Source organism: Symsagittifera roscoffensis, chromosome 8 (genome assembly GCF_963678635.1).
Source record: "Symsagittifera roscoffensis chromosome 8, txSymRosc1.1, whole genome shotgun sequence".
Lineage (NCBI taxonomy): Eukaryota > Metazoa > Xenacoelomorpha > Acoela > Convolutidae > Symsagittifera > Symsagittifera roscoffensis.
Genome location: NC_087069.1, coordinates 29,795,721 through 29,812,244, shown reverse-complemented (window position 1 = coordinate 29,812,244; position 16,524 = coordinate 29,795,721). Strand labels below are relative to the sequence as shown.

Here is a 16,524-nt window from a genome sequence, read left to right as displayed (position 1 = left end):
AAATGCTGCGGTGATGATAATTATCCAAGCAGCTAAAAAAATACTGACAGATTACAGATTAACCAGGTTTTAGAACCATACCCCTACTATAAATGGCAAATTTCTTGTCATACAAATAAGTTAAAACTTTGTTTTTTTTTTCAATTTTCAAAAAATCTTAGTCGTTTTTCTTTTCTGGTTTTTTTTTCGCGTGAAAACTTCTGCCTCGACTACGCTTATAAAAAAAAGAAGTAGGTCTCAAGCATCTTTGGGTGTTTTTTCTTGTTTTTTTTGCAAATAAATTGAAAAAAATTTGGGATATATATTTTCGAAATTTCGCAGCTAAATAAAAAACACTTATTTAATATATTGTTTAGAGACGTGGTTGATTTTGTAATAATGTTGTTCTAATGTTTAGATGAGAAATTTTTTAAAAAGACTGCTCATATATCCGTAGAGAAAGTTTTTAAAAAGCAAAAAGACTGCTCATATATCAGGGGGAAATCCTGAATGTTCGACTGTACTTGAGGGCTAAATGAAAGTTTTTTGGATGAAAAATTGATTAAAAAATTTTAAAAATTATAAATATTTTTTTTAATTCTTTTTTTCTAAAAGATACGTGAAAATACTTTTAGAACTGATTTTGGAATTCGTTTAAAATTCCAGATAAGGCTATAATAATGAAAAAAACATCTGGTTATTAATCAATTTACAGGATGCCAAACTTCTACCAGGTGTACAATTTGGATTCTGTCCATGATTTCTGTCAAACATTCAACATGTGAAAACATTGAAACCAAATCTAGATACACGCTCAAGTATTTCATAAATCTTCATAAGCCTTTGCTTGATTTCCGTATTTTCTAAACGTTTTTATGAAACAGTAAGCCCAAAAAACAGAGTAGCGAAAGTTATTACGGTAAATGTACTTATTATTCAAAAGTTGCACCATTTTTCATACAGAATATCAAATATGCAGAAATTGCACCATTTATCAAATGTTTCCAATTTGAAAAGTTCTCAAATGTTTCAATTTGCTCGAAAGTTGCACACGCGTCTCAATGTTCCTTCCTTTCTGTTCATCGATTAGAAAACCGAAAGGCGACATCGCCAAATACTCTGGCCTTACTCGGCGCTTGATCGAACTGTATCCCTTCTGGGCACAAACTATCCTCACTTTTGGGATCGCTTTGGGAAGATATATTCTAATATGTCATGGAACTAGAGCCAAGACTTTGTTCAGACAGAAGAACAGATTGATTTATTATGGAATTCTAACTTTTACTGCGTTGCTGATACCGAGCATGTATGTCATGGACTTCTCACGCAAAGCAGAAGTAAGTTATGCTTAACATATTTATTAACAGTTAGTTAACCTAAACATATAAATAAATAAACTGGTCGAGACTCGAATTTTCTTAAACTCGACTGATGTAATCTATGTGAAATTTTTAAAAAAAAAATCTAGGTTCAAAAAATAATCCGAAATATTTCTTAGGAAGGCTAACTTTCTTTTTATGCAGTTTTTTGAACAGTGCTTTAGTTTTCATATAATTCTATATCATTGTTATTTTTTTAGTTACATGAACATCATTGCGTAGGGAGAGACTGCTGGAATGCGGAGGGGGATTACCGCCTATACGAGGAATTCACTGAATAATCTCAGCCAGACGATATTTAAGTCAACAAGAAAATAGGCCCTTAATCATCCACCACTAGACATCAACATCTATTTTACGATGAGAACTAGGGTTATAGTGAGTTGGTGCAGCAGACGTCAAAATAGGATGCTCCGATTGTAAGGAAGTTTGACAGAGTAACTTGATCAACCAAATTACTAGGCCAAACTTCATTATAATCAGAGAACGTAATCGAAGTTCTATGTAGTAAAAACTGATGGTAAGAGGCGGGGGAGGGGGGGGGGGGGGAGTGGTGAACCGTTGTACTGATGAAAGGGTGATGATGAGGTTTTATTCTCGCCCGGTCTAGTTTTTACCTTGCCAAAATCTCAAATTAAAAACTCTTGGAATAATTAATATCAAAAAGAAATCAATTGCTACAGTTGCGGATCGGGGATTTTCCGAGGAACGGGGGACGGTTTGAAGAAACGGCGCTAAATTTTCCAAACATGAAGCTTGCCTAGTTTTGTAGATATTTAGGAATCGGAACTATAATTTTCAGACGAAAAGACAATTGGTTTAGCACCAACGAGCCAGCTAGGTAATTTGCAAAAAATGCTGTACCCCGAAAGACTGAAGTTATTGTGCCGGTTTTTTACTTTTCAGCGAACAAAATTTTTTTCTCGGTTCATTTCGACAGGGTATTCTAATTCCTTTAAAAAGCATTTAGAAAGAAATTTAAAAAAAAAGGATGAAATTAAGTTTGCGACCTATAAAAAAGCAAAGCACTTTCTGGAAAATCGAATCAATTGATCAAAATTATCTATCCGGCAACATGTCTACCTGTATGTGACTTTTGATGAAATATTCCCCACTTTTCTTTTTTCAGTTGCTCTAATTGAATGGTTCAAATGTTATCCTCAAGATCAAAAAAGAAAAGAAAACATCTTGTTCTAATCAACAAACAGTTGTCTCTTTTTCCCATTCTAGGCAAAGATTATGAAAAATTGTTCGAACGAAAAGTTGATTAGTCGAAAAACTTTTACAGGAAAAAAAGATTCATCGCACGCAAGCAATTTGATTTTCAAAAAATGTGGATTGATGCCAGTTAATTGAAGTCAAGAACAATCGATCACCTTTTTTTACTGTTTGTGTAATTTTTGATTAACAAGATTCCGATGTTGAAAATTTCTTTTGCAGGTTACCTCAGGGTTCATTATCAGGAGCAGTCTTTTTTGCTATAGATAAATAATTGAACGGATACAATTGAAAATACAAAAAGTTCGGTTTGCAGGCGACATCGGGTTGCTCGAAGGAAAAGTCTTGTACGACGCTTCGAAAAAATTGTAAAGCCATCAGCTTCGTTGTAGGGTAAATGATATTATATCAGGGGCGGATTAAGGGGGGAGGCGGCGGAGGGGCGGACACCCCCTCCTCAGGGATTCGACCCTCTGCCGACTCAAAGGGTCCCCCCTTTGGCACTATTTAAGAAATCAATTTTTGGCCTACCGACGCCAATATATACTAACTTTGAGGGGGAGCGCGCGCCGAAAAAACGCGATTTTTCGTCAAAATTTTCCAAAAAGTGCCGAAAAACGGCTTTTTACCTGTTTTTCAAAAAATTGTCCGCGGCGCAGAAAATTAGGCCAAAACAATGTTTTTTAGTACTTTAGGAGAGCTCAGAAAATCAATTTTGTCGACCTAAAAAAAAGTCGACCTAAGAAAAACCCGCCCCCCTCGAGAAAATTCTAGATCCGCCACTGTAATATATACTAAATTATCATTTGCAAGACAGTTTTCAATACAAGCATGTACTCGAGAAGAACTTGTTATGTACACCATGACAATTTTTATTGAGGTTATTATTTTGATTATAGCTCGGGTCACGCGGACCCGCATAACTAAAACTGACAGAGGTTCGGCATGTCTGGCTGATTTTGCGACCCAGGGTCTGTTTCGATGGGGAGGCTTCTTTCTACCCTCAGTCGTGCTCTCGTCGTTGTTTTATCTCCTTTGCTTTCTGCAGCTGCGAAAATCAAGTCAGAGAGCGAAAAAGTCATCAGGTGGACAGTTTCGCTCCAAAAATAAAAACCTTCGTTTATTTTCGTGGTATATCAAGCTCTTAAGCTAAACAGCTGTTGGTATATCAAATACAGCCCTGTTGGCATATTGCTAATCTGCTTCCTAAAATATAAATTTCTTCAATGTCAAGAAAAAATCGAAAAAAATCCTTGATGAAGTTTCAAAAAAAACTTTTCCTCCCCCAATTTCAAGAAAAAAATTATTCGTACCTGGTAATGAACTTCTTGGATATATAACATTTATTTTGGAACGATTTTTAAGCGCATACTATTTGATAAAATGTTACTTCGTTGTAGCTAATTCTAAGTTAAAACTATTAAAAAGAATAAGAATTAAGATGAATTAGTCGGTAAGTTAAAACATTAAAACAGTGAGAGATCATTCTCTCCGCCGGAGAGAATGGCTAATGAAGGTCATAACTAAGTGACCAGTTAATTAAATAAGTATGTTTAGCAATAATTGCAAAACCTGATGTAAAATCACAACATTCCCTTAAGCAGGAAAAAATTTAAATTGCAATATAGTAATGCACAATAACTAACTATGACTGACTCCTTTCTCCCCCTTTAAGGACGAGGAAGGAAAATTAAAGCGCCTTAAGATGAGGTACTAACACTAAGTAAGCTCCACTAGTGTTAAATGACAGCAACAAAGGTTATCCAGATTCCGATGGATAATGGTTATGTTAAGATGAGATAAAGGCATCACGTTTTGGCACAACGCTGAATTTAGGACCACGTTTTATGAGTGAGGTCATGGTTTATAATGCGCGAGTGAAGAGGATATGATTTAAAGAAATTATGGGAGCAACAGATGATAATTTCTTTTGTAGGGTGAAATTTATCCGAAGGATAAAGTTGTCGAATTTAGCAAACACATTTTGGTAACTGGAAAATTAGCACCGGTTTACAAAGTAAAATGCGTAGATAGCACATAATTTTAATGGAGTTGGTCTTGGTTTGTAAAACACAAACTGGAGTGAAGGCGAATTAAAGAATTTAGGAAAACACGTGAAGATGTCTTCTTTTTACTACATGAAATTTTATCCGCAGGGTTAAGTTCTTAAGTTTAGTGAACGGCCGTTAATATCTGAATGTTAGCACCGGTTTACTCAGTAATGTGTGTTATTTGGTAAGCCAGAATATCAGATTAAAGTATATCTAAGTGGTTATAAAGTTTTATAGTCTTTTAAAAAGTTTTCGAGTTCAGTGTTGAAAAGTTCACTATCAAGATCGGAGTGGTCGCCGAAATTTGCTATTTCCATTCTCAGTGATTCATCGGTTGATGGGTTTGACATTTGATCTGATGAAGCTGATGAATCTGAATCTAGAACAATTAACTCCGCCGGATTCGTCTTGTTGATTGTCTCATGTGGTTCCTCAATCTCTAACACAATAGGCTCGGCCGCCGAACCAGAGGCTTCTTGGACACTCTCTACGGCATCAATAAAGTAACGTTGACCATAAAATTTTGGTGGGCCGACATTTCTACTAGAGCGACGGATAGTAGCAGGAATTTTACCGGGTATTATGGCAGGACTGTTGGATATAGTGCACTCATCCGTTGAGTCACTTATCTCATACACCGGAAAGTCTGTGTTTGAGTCGGTCTCCGTCGGATTATGCTCAAATTGTAAGTCATTTTGTCCAATGGTGTCGTTTTCCCCTCCCTGATTTGCGGTTCTCTGATCCGCCGAGTTAGATGTTCGGCTGGCTGGCACTATACTTATTGGGCACTCATATGATTGATCCATGGGTTGTTCACTGATTGGGAAACTATCGTTTTCTAAAATCTCAGATTTTATTTCAGGATTGGTTATAGTAGAATTAAAATTATTTCCGATTGAGATGTGAGGTGTAAGTGAATCCGAAATAAAGCGCTCTCTGGCTACGTCTCTACAAGGAAAACCGCCCGCTATCCATTCCCATTCACTAGTATCCGAAATATCCGAAGAAATTAGCATAGATTCATCCGAAGCGAGGTAACCTGGATGAGTTGGTGACTTCTTTGAGCGTCGTGTCTGTCTTCTTGTCGGGATGGATGATGATCCAGAAATGCGTGTCCTAGTTAGGTTATCGGATGATGTCGGGTCTAATTGTCTGGTCCTTCTTTTTGTTGACTTCTTGGGTTTTGGTTTTCTTTTTGAGCCTTCCAGTTTCTGACCTACTTCAACATTAGGGTTAGAAAAGTACGGGAATGAAATTTTTCCTCTAAAAGGTCTGATTTTATTTGAGGTAGAGATAGGAATCGCAATGTCGGATTTTCGTATTATTTTTCCGTCGGATAACTTAACTGTCGAAGTCGAAGAATTTATAATTCTTTTGTTTAGTTCTTTATAAAAACAGTCTCGGTTGATATTACCATTAGTTTTCCGAAGGATTTTACCTTTAAAAGGGCTTTCGATTGGTATTCTGTTTTGAGTCATTTTCGAGGATGAAGCATAGTCTGTATCGTAGCCTTTTTCAGTCGGATTTTGGTTCTTCTTCGCAATCAAATCGTCCTTGTATCCGTCCTCTATTCTATCATCCGCGTTCCAATCCTTAGCTCGATCCTTAGACAATATTGATTTCCCTTTGTCTAAAATTCCAAAGGAAGGTTTACCCGAAGCTAATTGTTTCCAAATAGTATTTGGTTTTCTGTTATAGTGGATCTCGAAAGGTGAGCATTTAATTTTTGATTGGAAAGTAGAACGTAGGTTCCAAATGATTTTTGAAACGGCATTTTGCAGTGTGGTTTTATGATGTTCTTTTGAGATAGCCAGTAGTTTGACTTTTACAGTGTGTACAAGTTTTTCGACTAATCCGTTGGAACGGTGATTGCCTACTGTACAAAAGATTATTTTGATGTTGTTAGAATCGCAGAATGATTTGAAGTCTTGACTTGTAAAGCAAGTAGCATGATCCACCCTTATAGAATAAGGTATCCCGTGTAAGAATATGTTGTCTTGTAAAAATTCTATAACTGTCTTTGAAGAGGTAGATGATGTAATTTTTGCCGACGGAAATTTAGAAAATCTGTCAATACAAAGTAAAATGTATTTATTTGACCCCCAATAAGAATCCAAAGGACCCGCGAAATCTAAATTAAGTTCTTCATTTGGTTCTGATAATGGAGGAAGTTCACTAATTTGTGAATTAGGAATAACAGATTTTATATTCTTACCGGCCGATGTACACTCTGAGCAATTAATTCCATGAAAGTAGATTTGTCTGTTAATGTGGGGCCACCAAATGTATTGGGCCAAATATTTCATTCCGAATTGACCTGGATGTGTTTCGTGGAGGGTCTTCATCATCGCGTTTCGTAGGGTAAATGGAATAACGAGTTTGCCGTCCATGTAAAGTAATCCATCGGATTCGTGAAGGTCTCGGGTGAAATGTTTGAAATAAGGAGAATCTGCATTAATCTTCTCCACCTTATTTTGAAGTGCTTTAACAATAGGGCTTAACATGGGATCGTCTTCTGTCAAGAGAGCCACTAACTTGGCGTTAAATAAAATATTTAAATCCAAGGGTCGATCCGGCAACTTCAAGTTTTCACGGTATTTTTTAACGAGATTGATATGATTTGGTAAAAGTTTGAATTCTAAATCTACGGAAATACCGGAAGTGGTGGGATTAATTACAATATTCATATTATTCATATTAACAGTATCTACAATTTTTTTATCTACAGGTGAATTAATTAGGCTACAATTAAGAATTAAAAAATAAAGAAATGCGGAATTTGAAATGGAAATAATTAAAGTATTTGTGTTGGAATAATCCGTTGGAATACAATTTGAGGTACAAAATTCTGTTCTTCTGTGATTGAATGAGCAAATTGGAAAAGACGAGTTAATAAGTTTTAGTACTGCTGCTATTAGGTAATTACGTAATAAGACGTAGTCGTAATTTTCCAGATTGAGACCAATGGCTGAGCAAGTAGTTCTTAGTTTCTCCGACGGATTTAATGATTTATTAATCTTATTAATGTTTGCTACTACGAATTCTTCGTCGTAATGTGATGTTGGGAGGGCTTTTCCGGATGGAATTCTAGAAATAAGGTCAGTGAAGCCCATGTCTTTTCCTGCGATATGTTTGATTGAGAAATTAAAAGGTAATAATCTGTCTACCCATCTTGTTAATCTACTGTGGTAGGTTTTATTTCCGTGGTTTGGTGAAAGAGCGGATAATAGGGCCTTGTGATCAGTGATTATTTCGAAATCAGATCCGTAAAGGTAATTTTTATAATGCTCAACAGCCCAAACAACCCCTAGAAGTTCGAGTTCGTTAGTAGAGTATTTAGACTCGTGAGGATTTAAAAAACGTGACGCAAATGAGATTGTTTTCCAATCGTTACCATGGAGTTGTTCCAGCGAGGCTCCAAGTCCATTGTGTGATGCGTCTGTTTTCACTCTAGTTTTTCGTTTTACGTCGAAATGTGTATTCTCTGTTAGGTTTACGATTTCTTCTTTTATTCTTTCAAACGCTTTTGTATGATCATCGTTCCATTGGAATATTGATTTCTTATTTAGGAGCGGTCGGAGTGGGCTTCCTAAGGATGCAAGGTTTGGGACGAATTTAATGTATTGGTTTATAGAACCAAAAAATGATCGTAATTTTTTCAGATTCTTCGGTATAGGTAGGTCTTTTATAGCTTTCGATTTGTCGAATAACTGGGTAATTCCTGATTTAGAGATTTTAAATCCCAACCATTCTATTTCTTTTTGAAAGAATTTACATTTTGACCATTTTACGGCAAAGTTGTATTCGTCGAGGGTCGATAAAATTTTTAATACAATATTCTTGTGGTCTAAGAATGTTCCTTAGGAAGAGATTAAAATGTCGTCCAAGTAACAGTTAGTAAATGGGATTGAACCTAACGTAGAGTCCATTACTCTTTGAAATTCTTTGGGCATATCCCCTAAGCCGTAAAAACCAGTTAAAAATTGGTAAGTACCCGTAATGTCACCGCCCACGATACTGAAGTTACATTGGTTACTAGTAAATTTGTCTAATGCTAATTGACTGTATGCATTTTTTAAGTCTAAGTTAGTAAACCACACTTCTCCAACGGAATCATTAGTAATTTGTGCCGCGACGTTGTCTACAAGTTCGTGGATGTTTGGCATTTGATATTTGTTCTTGTAAATCTGTTTGTTTATGAACTTGGAATCTAACGCCAGTTTGATGGATTTGTCTTTTTTGCAAGTGATGACTATTGGGCTAATAAATTTGTCTTCGTCGCAATTTTCTAATTTTTTAATATGTCCCTCTGCTTTTAATCTATTGAGTTCTGTTTTTACCGCGTCCAGTAAATGGAGGGGAACTCGTCTTCCTTTTAGTTGAATTGGTTTTAATGGTTCGTGAAAATGGGTAATTTTCATTTGATTTTTGATTTTTCCAATCCGAAGGAATAAATTTTTAAATGACTTTGATATATTAAGGATTTCCCTATCTTGGTTTGTTTGGGAAATGGAATTTATTGACTTACACTGCTTGTTGGTCTGGAAATGTGGAAAATGTTTCTGAGAGACTTCTATTCCCACTTTTGGAAGGTTGTCGTTTCCTAAGATATTCCTTTCATGTCCTTCGGTTAGGAAGAATTGACAGTCGTTGTCTGACCAACCATTTGAGAATATCGGAATCTTCACCTTTCCAGTGATGTTTATGGCATTATCCGTGAATCCACAGTAAAGGTCTCTAGTTGTCTTATCCACCGGATAAATTTTCAAGTAGGGATCGCGTAATTTCAATTCGTGAAGTACGTTTTTCTTAAGAAAGCTCACCGGGCTAGCTGAATCCACTTGAATGTTTAAAATTACTTGGTTTTCTTTTCCGAGTCCGATGTTTAATAATTTCTTCAGTTCCTTTCCGTCGTTATCAAAAATTGTAGTTACATTTAGTACAGAGTAATCGTCGTTTTCACTTTGTCCAGATTCCGACCATGCGTTTATGACGCCGCAACATTCTCTATCTGTGTGGTCGTTATTTACATCCGGAAAATCCGACGGATTAAAATCTGTATTATCTACAATTTGAGTATTTACAATGCTTACATTTTTACGTCGAGATCTACAAAGTCTGGTGAAATGACCTTTGAATTTACAAGAAGTACAAGTCGTGTCCTTTGCTGGGCAAACTGCTAAGTGTCCTTTTGAGAATGAACCGCCACACTTCATACAGCTGTTACTTCTTTCGATGTTGAGAATTGGTTCTCTTTTGACGTTAAAATGGTTGTTTGGTTTATATACAGATGATCCGTTGGATTTAAAATTATTAGTTAACTTCAAGTGATTCAGAATTCCTTTTTCATCGATGAGTGCTACGTTTAGTGCTTCGCGTGGAGGGAGGGTTTCTGTTAATAATTTCCTTTGGATGTCGTAGTTTTTCATATTATTTATGAAAATATCTCTTATCCACTCTTCTTCTCCTGCGGATATGTCGCACTTTTTCGCCATTTCAGCTAAGGCACCCCAAAATTGTTCGAGGGATTCTCTGTCGCGTTGTTTTCTATTTAACAGTTTATGTCGTTCAAATGTGACATTTGATTTTCTTACGAAAGCAATCGCTAAGAACTCCCAGAATTCTTTAAAGGAAATTTGTAAGACTTTCACCTTGGTAAATTTCTGTCCGAAGATCCTTTTTCCTTCATTTCCCAATGCCAGATATAAGACCGAACGTAATTTCTTGTCTGCTTCTTCTATTCGCATTCCGTTAAATTTCTTAGTTTCGGTTTTTATCGAAGCTGTTTTTTCTTCGTCATATCGTCTTTGTTCTTGGGTATTTCTCTCCAATCTCAAGCGTCTTTGGGCGTCTGTTTCACCGTCCGGTGGGTTTTCCAAATTTGGTGGTAGTGGATGTTGTCTCTCCGACGGATTGAGTAGATTTTCTATATCTATGTTTTCTTTAGCAATTATAGCTAATTGAAACAGATCACTCCAATCTTCCCAAGGAATGGGTGGGTCTACCGTATGGTTTTGCCAAAAGGGAGGTATTCCTCTCACGTTGGATTCGTTAGATGACTGCGCCATGATAAAATGTTACTTTGTTGTAGCTAATTCTAAGTTAAAACTATTAAAAAGAATAAGAATTAAGATGAATTAGTCGGTAAGTTAAAACATTAAAACAGTGAGAGATCATTCTCTCCGCCGGAGAGAATGGCTAATGAAGGTCATAACTAAGTGACCAGTTAATTAAATAAGTATGTTTAGCAATAATTGCAAAACCTGATGTAAAATCACAACACTATTTTACCGCTGAAGTTTTAAAAAATGGAAATTGTTCGGTGGCATGGACGTAAAGTTTTGAAGTTTTTTGACCTTGTCGGCTTAATAGATTGAAAAAGTTAATATAAAGTGAAATGGCGTCGAGTGAAATGGCGTGAATGACTAAAAAACTGGATCAATTGACTGAACATTAACCATGATTTGAAGTGATTTTGTGATAAAACTTAAACGTTGCAATACTTTTTACGATGCAAAACTTTTTACAAAACAAATAAGTTTTAATTAAGTTTCATCATGTTATATTTGAGCCATCATTCAATACTGCTTTAACGCTCTATTCGAAAATGGTAGCCCAAAATTTTTTTAACCATGCAAGTCTGGTTAAGTTATTTTATCATGTTTTTATTAAAAAGTTAAGACAAAATTGTTTCATGCTAGAGTGAATCTGTTCGAAGGAAACGAGCTTCTGCGTCTGACTCTGGCTTTTCTCTGTCTCATGATTTTCTGGATTTTGATGGTCATTCCTCACACCATTTACCAGAATTGGCGCAAACTGAGACCCTTCACTTTCAGCGATTTATTTCAATCATCGCTAATGCAGTGGATGAGCCCTCCTGGATTCGGCAGGCCAATAGATCCCTCTATAAATCAGGTAGCCATTTGGTTTCGACAGCCCCTCTCCTCTGCCTTACTAAGCATTTGCGTCAGAAGCCAGTCTTCTTGCGTAAGAATATCGACGGATTATACTTTTCCTTTTTAATGAATCCTGTTTTTCTAAATTATAGTTTGCGAAAAATGAGATCGAGTTGCGAATATTTTGACCAAAATATTGACCTAAAAACTATAACATTTTTAATAAGCAATATATTTGGCATTGATTTTTTTTCAAGATAAAGGCTGTTTTTCGCTAATCATTTCCCATAACCATTAATTTCATAGTATAACGTGACAACCAGTACGCTAGTTTTTATACCAATCGCACAAAATGAACAAGATGAAACAATTGTAATTTCAGGCCCTGGACTCACAAAAACGACACACTCGCATTGAAAACATTCTGTTCATGATTAGACAGTGCTACCCATTCGCCAACTCAATCATTCTCATTGTGCTCATTAAGCCATTCAGAGATCCCGTCGTAAAAGTGTGGCACAAGATCAAGTGCACTTGCAGAAGAACCGAGTAAGCCAGTGATTGTTTCCAGCACGCACAATTTTTCCCATTTATTTCTGTAACCATTCCAAGATCACTGGAAAAATATTGCAAAGTAATGTTAACTAGCAGATGAAACATAAAAACATCACAACCATACTTTTTGTCAACTCAGTTTCAAACACGACTCTTCAAAATCCGCCCAGCTCGGTAGAAAAATAGAAAGCCTTTCGAAATTCATCATGAAAGCGCTCAGTTTCAGAGAAAGAATTTAGTCGATATGCACTAAAGCCCAAATAGTTCATTGTTCCCACTTCCAAAGAAATTGGCTGAAAACTATTCCTAGGTGTTTTTCCTTCTGACAAATTTAGAAATTTGTACTAAATTTGAACTCCATCAGAGAGGTGTTGACATCTTGAAGTCAAATTTGAAAAGCTATTTGTGAAGCAATCGGGGATATTTTTTGTGAAGCAATAGGGGATTTAAATGTGGCAAGCAGGCCACCTTAAAATAAATGGGCGCGATATGTTTTCATGCTAATGATGCGTAAGCGGCGACTTAATGCAACTCAAAATAACACAAATAGTACTGAGGCAAGCATTTTGTTATCTTTTTATTATGTCATTAGACGACCACTTCATCATTTTTTAGTTTACAGCATCTGGGGGTGGATTAAAACAAATTTAAGAAGAAGAAAAAGTTTGAACATTTAAATAATTTCATATCAACTGTTAAAATCCATCAAAAACCGGCCGAAGGACTCGCCCTGATATGAGCAGTCTTGTTATTCTTGTGAGAAGGATAATGGTGCATGGTGTGGTTTTGTCGCATCACTTGTTCACTTTGTCTAAAAATGTCACAGAAAAATTTTCAAAAAACCCCATGAAATTTATTCAAACATTTTTCCTCGTTTTCAGCGGGAAAAAGTTATGCAAGTTGTTGACGGAACATTTGTGCTCAGTGCTTCTGTTTTCAGACATTTTTTTAGTTAGCCACATTTGGACAGAATTTTTCATACCATCTAAAAGTATATACGTCTTTGCGTTCAACTAAAAAACACGTCTCCGGGTACATTTTTCCGTTTTGGGAACTCGATACAAGCTACCCACTTTTGGTACTTTTTTAAGAAATCATTTTTTGGACCAACAGAAGCCTTTTAAAATGCCTTTATCGCCATTATAAACTAATTTTGAGGCTGCGCGCCCGCCAAAAAGCGCTACTTTCTGTCAAAGTTTTCTTAAAACTTTCCAAAAATTTCTTTTTTGACCTGTTAGTTCAAAAGTTTGCCCGCGGTGCAAAAATTTTTTTTTTCCAAATAGGATTTTTATACTGTTCTGGTCCCGCTCGGAAATCCAATTTGGTCGACTTAAAAAAAACGAAAAGAATTTTGAAATTTTGTTTGGAAAATCCGCATCACTCGAGATAACCTTAGATCCGCCCCTGCTTACAATTAAGGATTTGTTAAAAACTGTTAATAAAATGTTACTATATTAATCTTCAGCAGATCAGTTTTAGTTTGTGAAGCAATAGATGATTTAAATGTGGCAAGCAGGCCGCCTTAAATAAATGGGCGCGATATGTTTTCATGCTAATGATGCGTAAGCGGCGGCTTAATGCATCTCAAAAGAACACAAATAGTACTGAGGCAAGCCTTTTGTTATCTCTTTATTAAGTCATTAGACGCCCACTTCATCATTTTTTAGTTTACAGCATCTGGGGTGGATTAAAACAAATTTAAGAAGAAAAAAAATGTTTGAAAATTTAAATAATTTCATATCAACTGTTGAAATCCATCAAAAATTGTCCGAAGGATTCGCCCTGATACGAGCAGTCTTGTTATTCTTGTGAGAAGAATAATGGTGCATAGTGTGGTTTTGTCGCATCACTTGTTCACTTTGTCTAAAAACGTCCCAGAAAGTTTCTCAAAAAAACCCCATGAAATTTATTCAAACATTTTTCCTCGTTTTCAGCGGGAAAAAGTTATGCAAGTTGTTGACGGAACATTTGCGCTCAGTGCTTCTGTTTTCAGACATTTTTTTATTTAGCCACATTTGGACGGAATTTTTCATACCATCTAAAAATATATACGTCTTTGCGCTCAACTAAAAAAACATGCCATGGGTATATTTATCCGTTTTGGGAGCTCGATACATGCTAGTTTGGCAAACTTGAATCAACTCGCTAGTCATTTCATGATTTCAACACGTAAGCAGCTATTTCATCCGGCTCAGAAAACAATCAAAATTGAATAGATGCAAACTCTTATTCCTATTTTTAAAAACATGGACGCTAAATTTTTCATTTTGCACTGTTGTAACGTGCGGGGGAGGTTTCAAAAAAATGGTTAGAAGCAAGGTTTTTTTCATTTTTGAAATGTCTTCATTTTTTTATATATAAAAAAGACTTTGTAGAAAATTATTTCTTAGACGTCAGAAAACTCAGGAACTTGCCCTGATTTGATCACTTTCGTCTCCATTGCTATGTTTAAAATCACTTACAATCAGGAGCGATTTTAGGGGGGGGGGGGGTTGGAGGGCATGAGACTTTTCCCATCTCAGGGATTCGACCCCTACCGACCCAAAAGGTCCCCCTATTGTTACTTTTTTTTATAAATCTTTTTTTCGCTCAACAGAAACCTTTTTTAAAAACGCCTTTGGCGCCAATATAAACTAAATTTGAGGCTGCGCGCCCGCCAAAAAACGCGACTTTCTGTCAAAGTCTTCTTACAAATGCCAATAAATTTCTTTTTTGACCTGTTAGTTAAAAAATTTGCCTGCTGTGCAAAAAATTTTGTCTCCAAATAGGGTTTTTATACTGTTCTGGTCCCGCTCGGAAACCCAATTTAGTCGAATTATAAAAAGTTGGCAAGAATTTTGAATTTTTTTTTGAAAATCCGCATCCCTCGAGATAATCTTAGATCCACCCCTGCTTACAATTAAGGATTTGTTAAGGACTGTGTAGGAAATTTTACTATAATAATCTTCAGCTGATCAGTTTTAAATGTTTTTTTTTCTAAGAAAACAAAGTTTTCTTCTTGAGTTGCATGCAACATAAAAAAACGCATAAATTGGCGTCTACTATTGAGTAGTTCTTAGTTCAGAAAAAAATGTTTAACTGTTTAGCTTCTAATCATTATCATTACGTCTGCTCGGCAAGACGTTCACTAAAGTATTTTAATTGTTCATTTTTAAATAGAGATTTCGAGATTTAAATTTGTTTGACACAATGGCTTTTATTGAATCCAAACGTTGTCGGATTTTTTTTGCTAGTTGTTTTTTTTCCTTTTTGATAGAAGGGATTTTCTCAAGTTTTGTTCAATGATACTTGTTGGATCTGTCATTTTGGGAAGGTCAAATTTTCAAAGATGCTGTAGGGGCTCGAACAGTTAAAATAAAAGTAAATTGCCCTTTCAAAACTTGTTTTTTTTCTATCTTTTTTGAAATCCATAGCATTCACGAAAAAAAACATACAACCAAAGTCATGGAGTCGTGTAATCTTATTTAAACGAATATTATAATCGTTCTTACGTTTATCGGGGATGGATTTCACTGAAAAAAAAAATTTGAAAGTATTGGCTTACAAACCAGAGAATTATACCCGTACCCAGCATAGGCTGTTTTTCTAAAAATAAACGTTATAAAGATTATCTCCGCAGCTTTTTTCATATTTTCTGTATAGAAATGATCTTTTCTTTTTAAGGTTAGAAATAAACCACTTCTGTTCAGAAAAACAAAAAATATATATGTTTTGTCACGTGTCTTGTTTTTGGATAAATATGACAAAATTGAATAACATATGACAAAATTGAATATAACGTTTCAAAACACCAAGAAAAATTTTAGTTCGGTCATAATAAAAATAGGTTGTTAAAAAACTGGAATAGGTCTCGTGGGGGGGGGGGGGGTAAATATATAAATAGAGAAGAAAAAAACGGAAAAATCTGAATATCAACGCATCTTAAGATCTCTTCTATTTTTTAAATTTTTTAATGAACTAAAATTTCTCTCGGTGGATTAGGTTCAACTAATTTTGTAGTTTGTTTTGATATACATGACACAACCCGGAATAGATCAACAGTGAACTTTTTAGTGAAAAACATCATCAATAACTTCTAGTTATTTAGGCGATATTAGGCCATTTGCCATTAGGCAATATTTCGGCCATTTTAAAATTGAATATACAAATGTCAATTATTTTTTAAAAAATTCTAAACAAAAATTAGATGAATAAAAAGTTTTTTTTTGGATTAGAAATAGCCTACATTTGGAAAATTTCTGAACAGAATTTATATTAGAAATAAGCCTTTTCTGGTTAGAAATAACCCAGATTTAGAAAAATTCTCAGCAGAAATTAGAAAAGAAATAAGCTTTTTCTGATTAGAAACAGCCTAGATTTAGAAAGCTTCCGACCAAAATTTGGATTAGAATATATATTTTTAAATCCATGCTTTAGTGTTCCGACTTTTGTAACAAAAGCAACGGG

At 35.4% G+C, this 16,524-nt stretch overlaps 1 protein-coding gene across 1 annotated transcript in view; it reads left to right on the top strand.

Annotated features, from left to right (window-relative positions):
* LOC134853389 (uncharacterized) overlaps nt 1–1,661 on the top strand; it is a 34,561-nt gene extending 32,900 nt beyond the window's left edge. Inside the window, exons 3-5 of the mRNA XM_063869381.1 lie at nt 695–760; nt 1,070–1,316; nt 1,559–1,661. Of these exons, the coding sequence (XP_063725451.1) occupies nt 695–760; nt 1,070–1,316; nt 1,559–1,639 (394 nt within the window). The 3' untranslated portion in view covers nt 1,640–1,661. The remainder of the gene's footprint in view (nt 1–694; nt 761–1,069; nt 1,317–1,558) is intronic.
* Nucleotides 1,662–16,524: the final 14,863 nt, after the last annotated feature.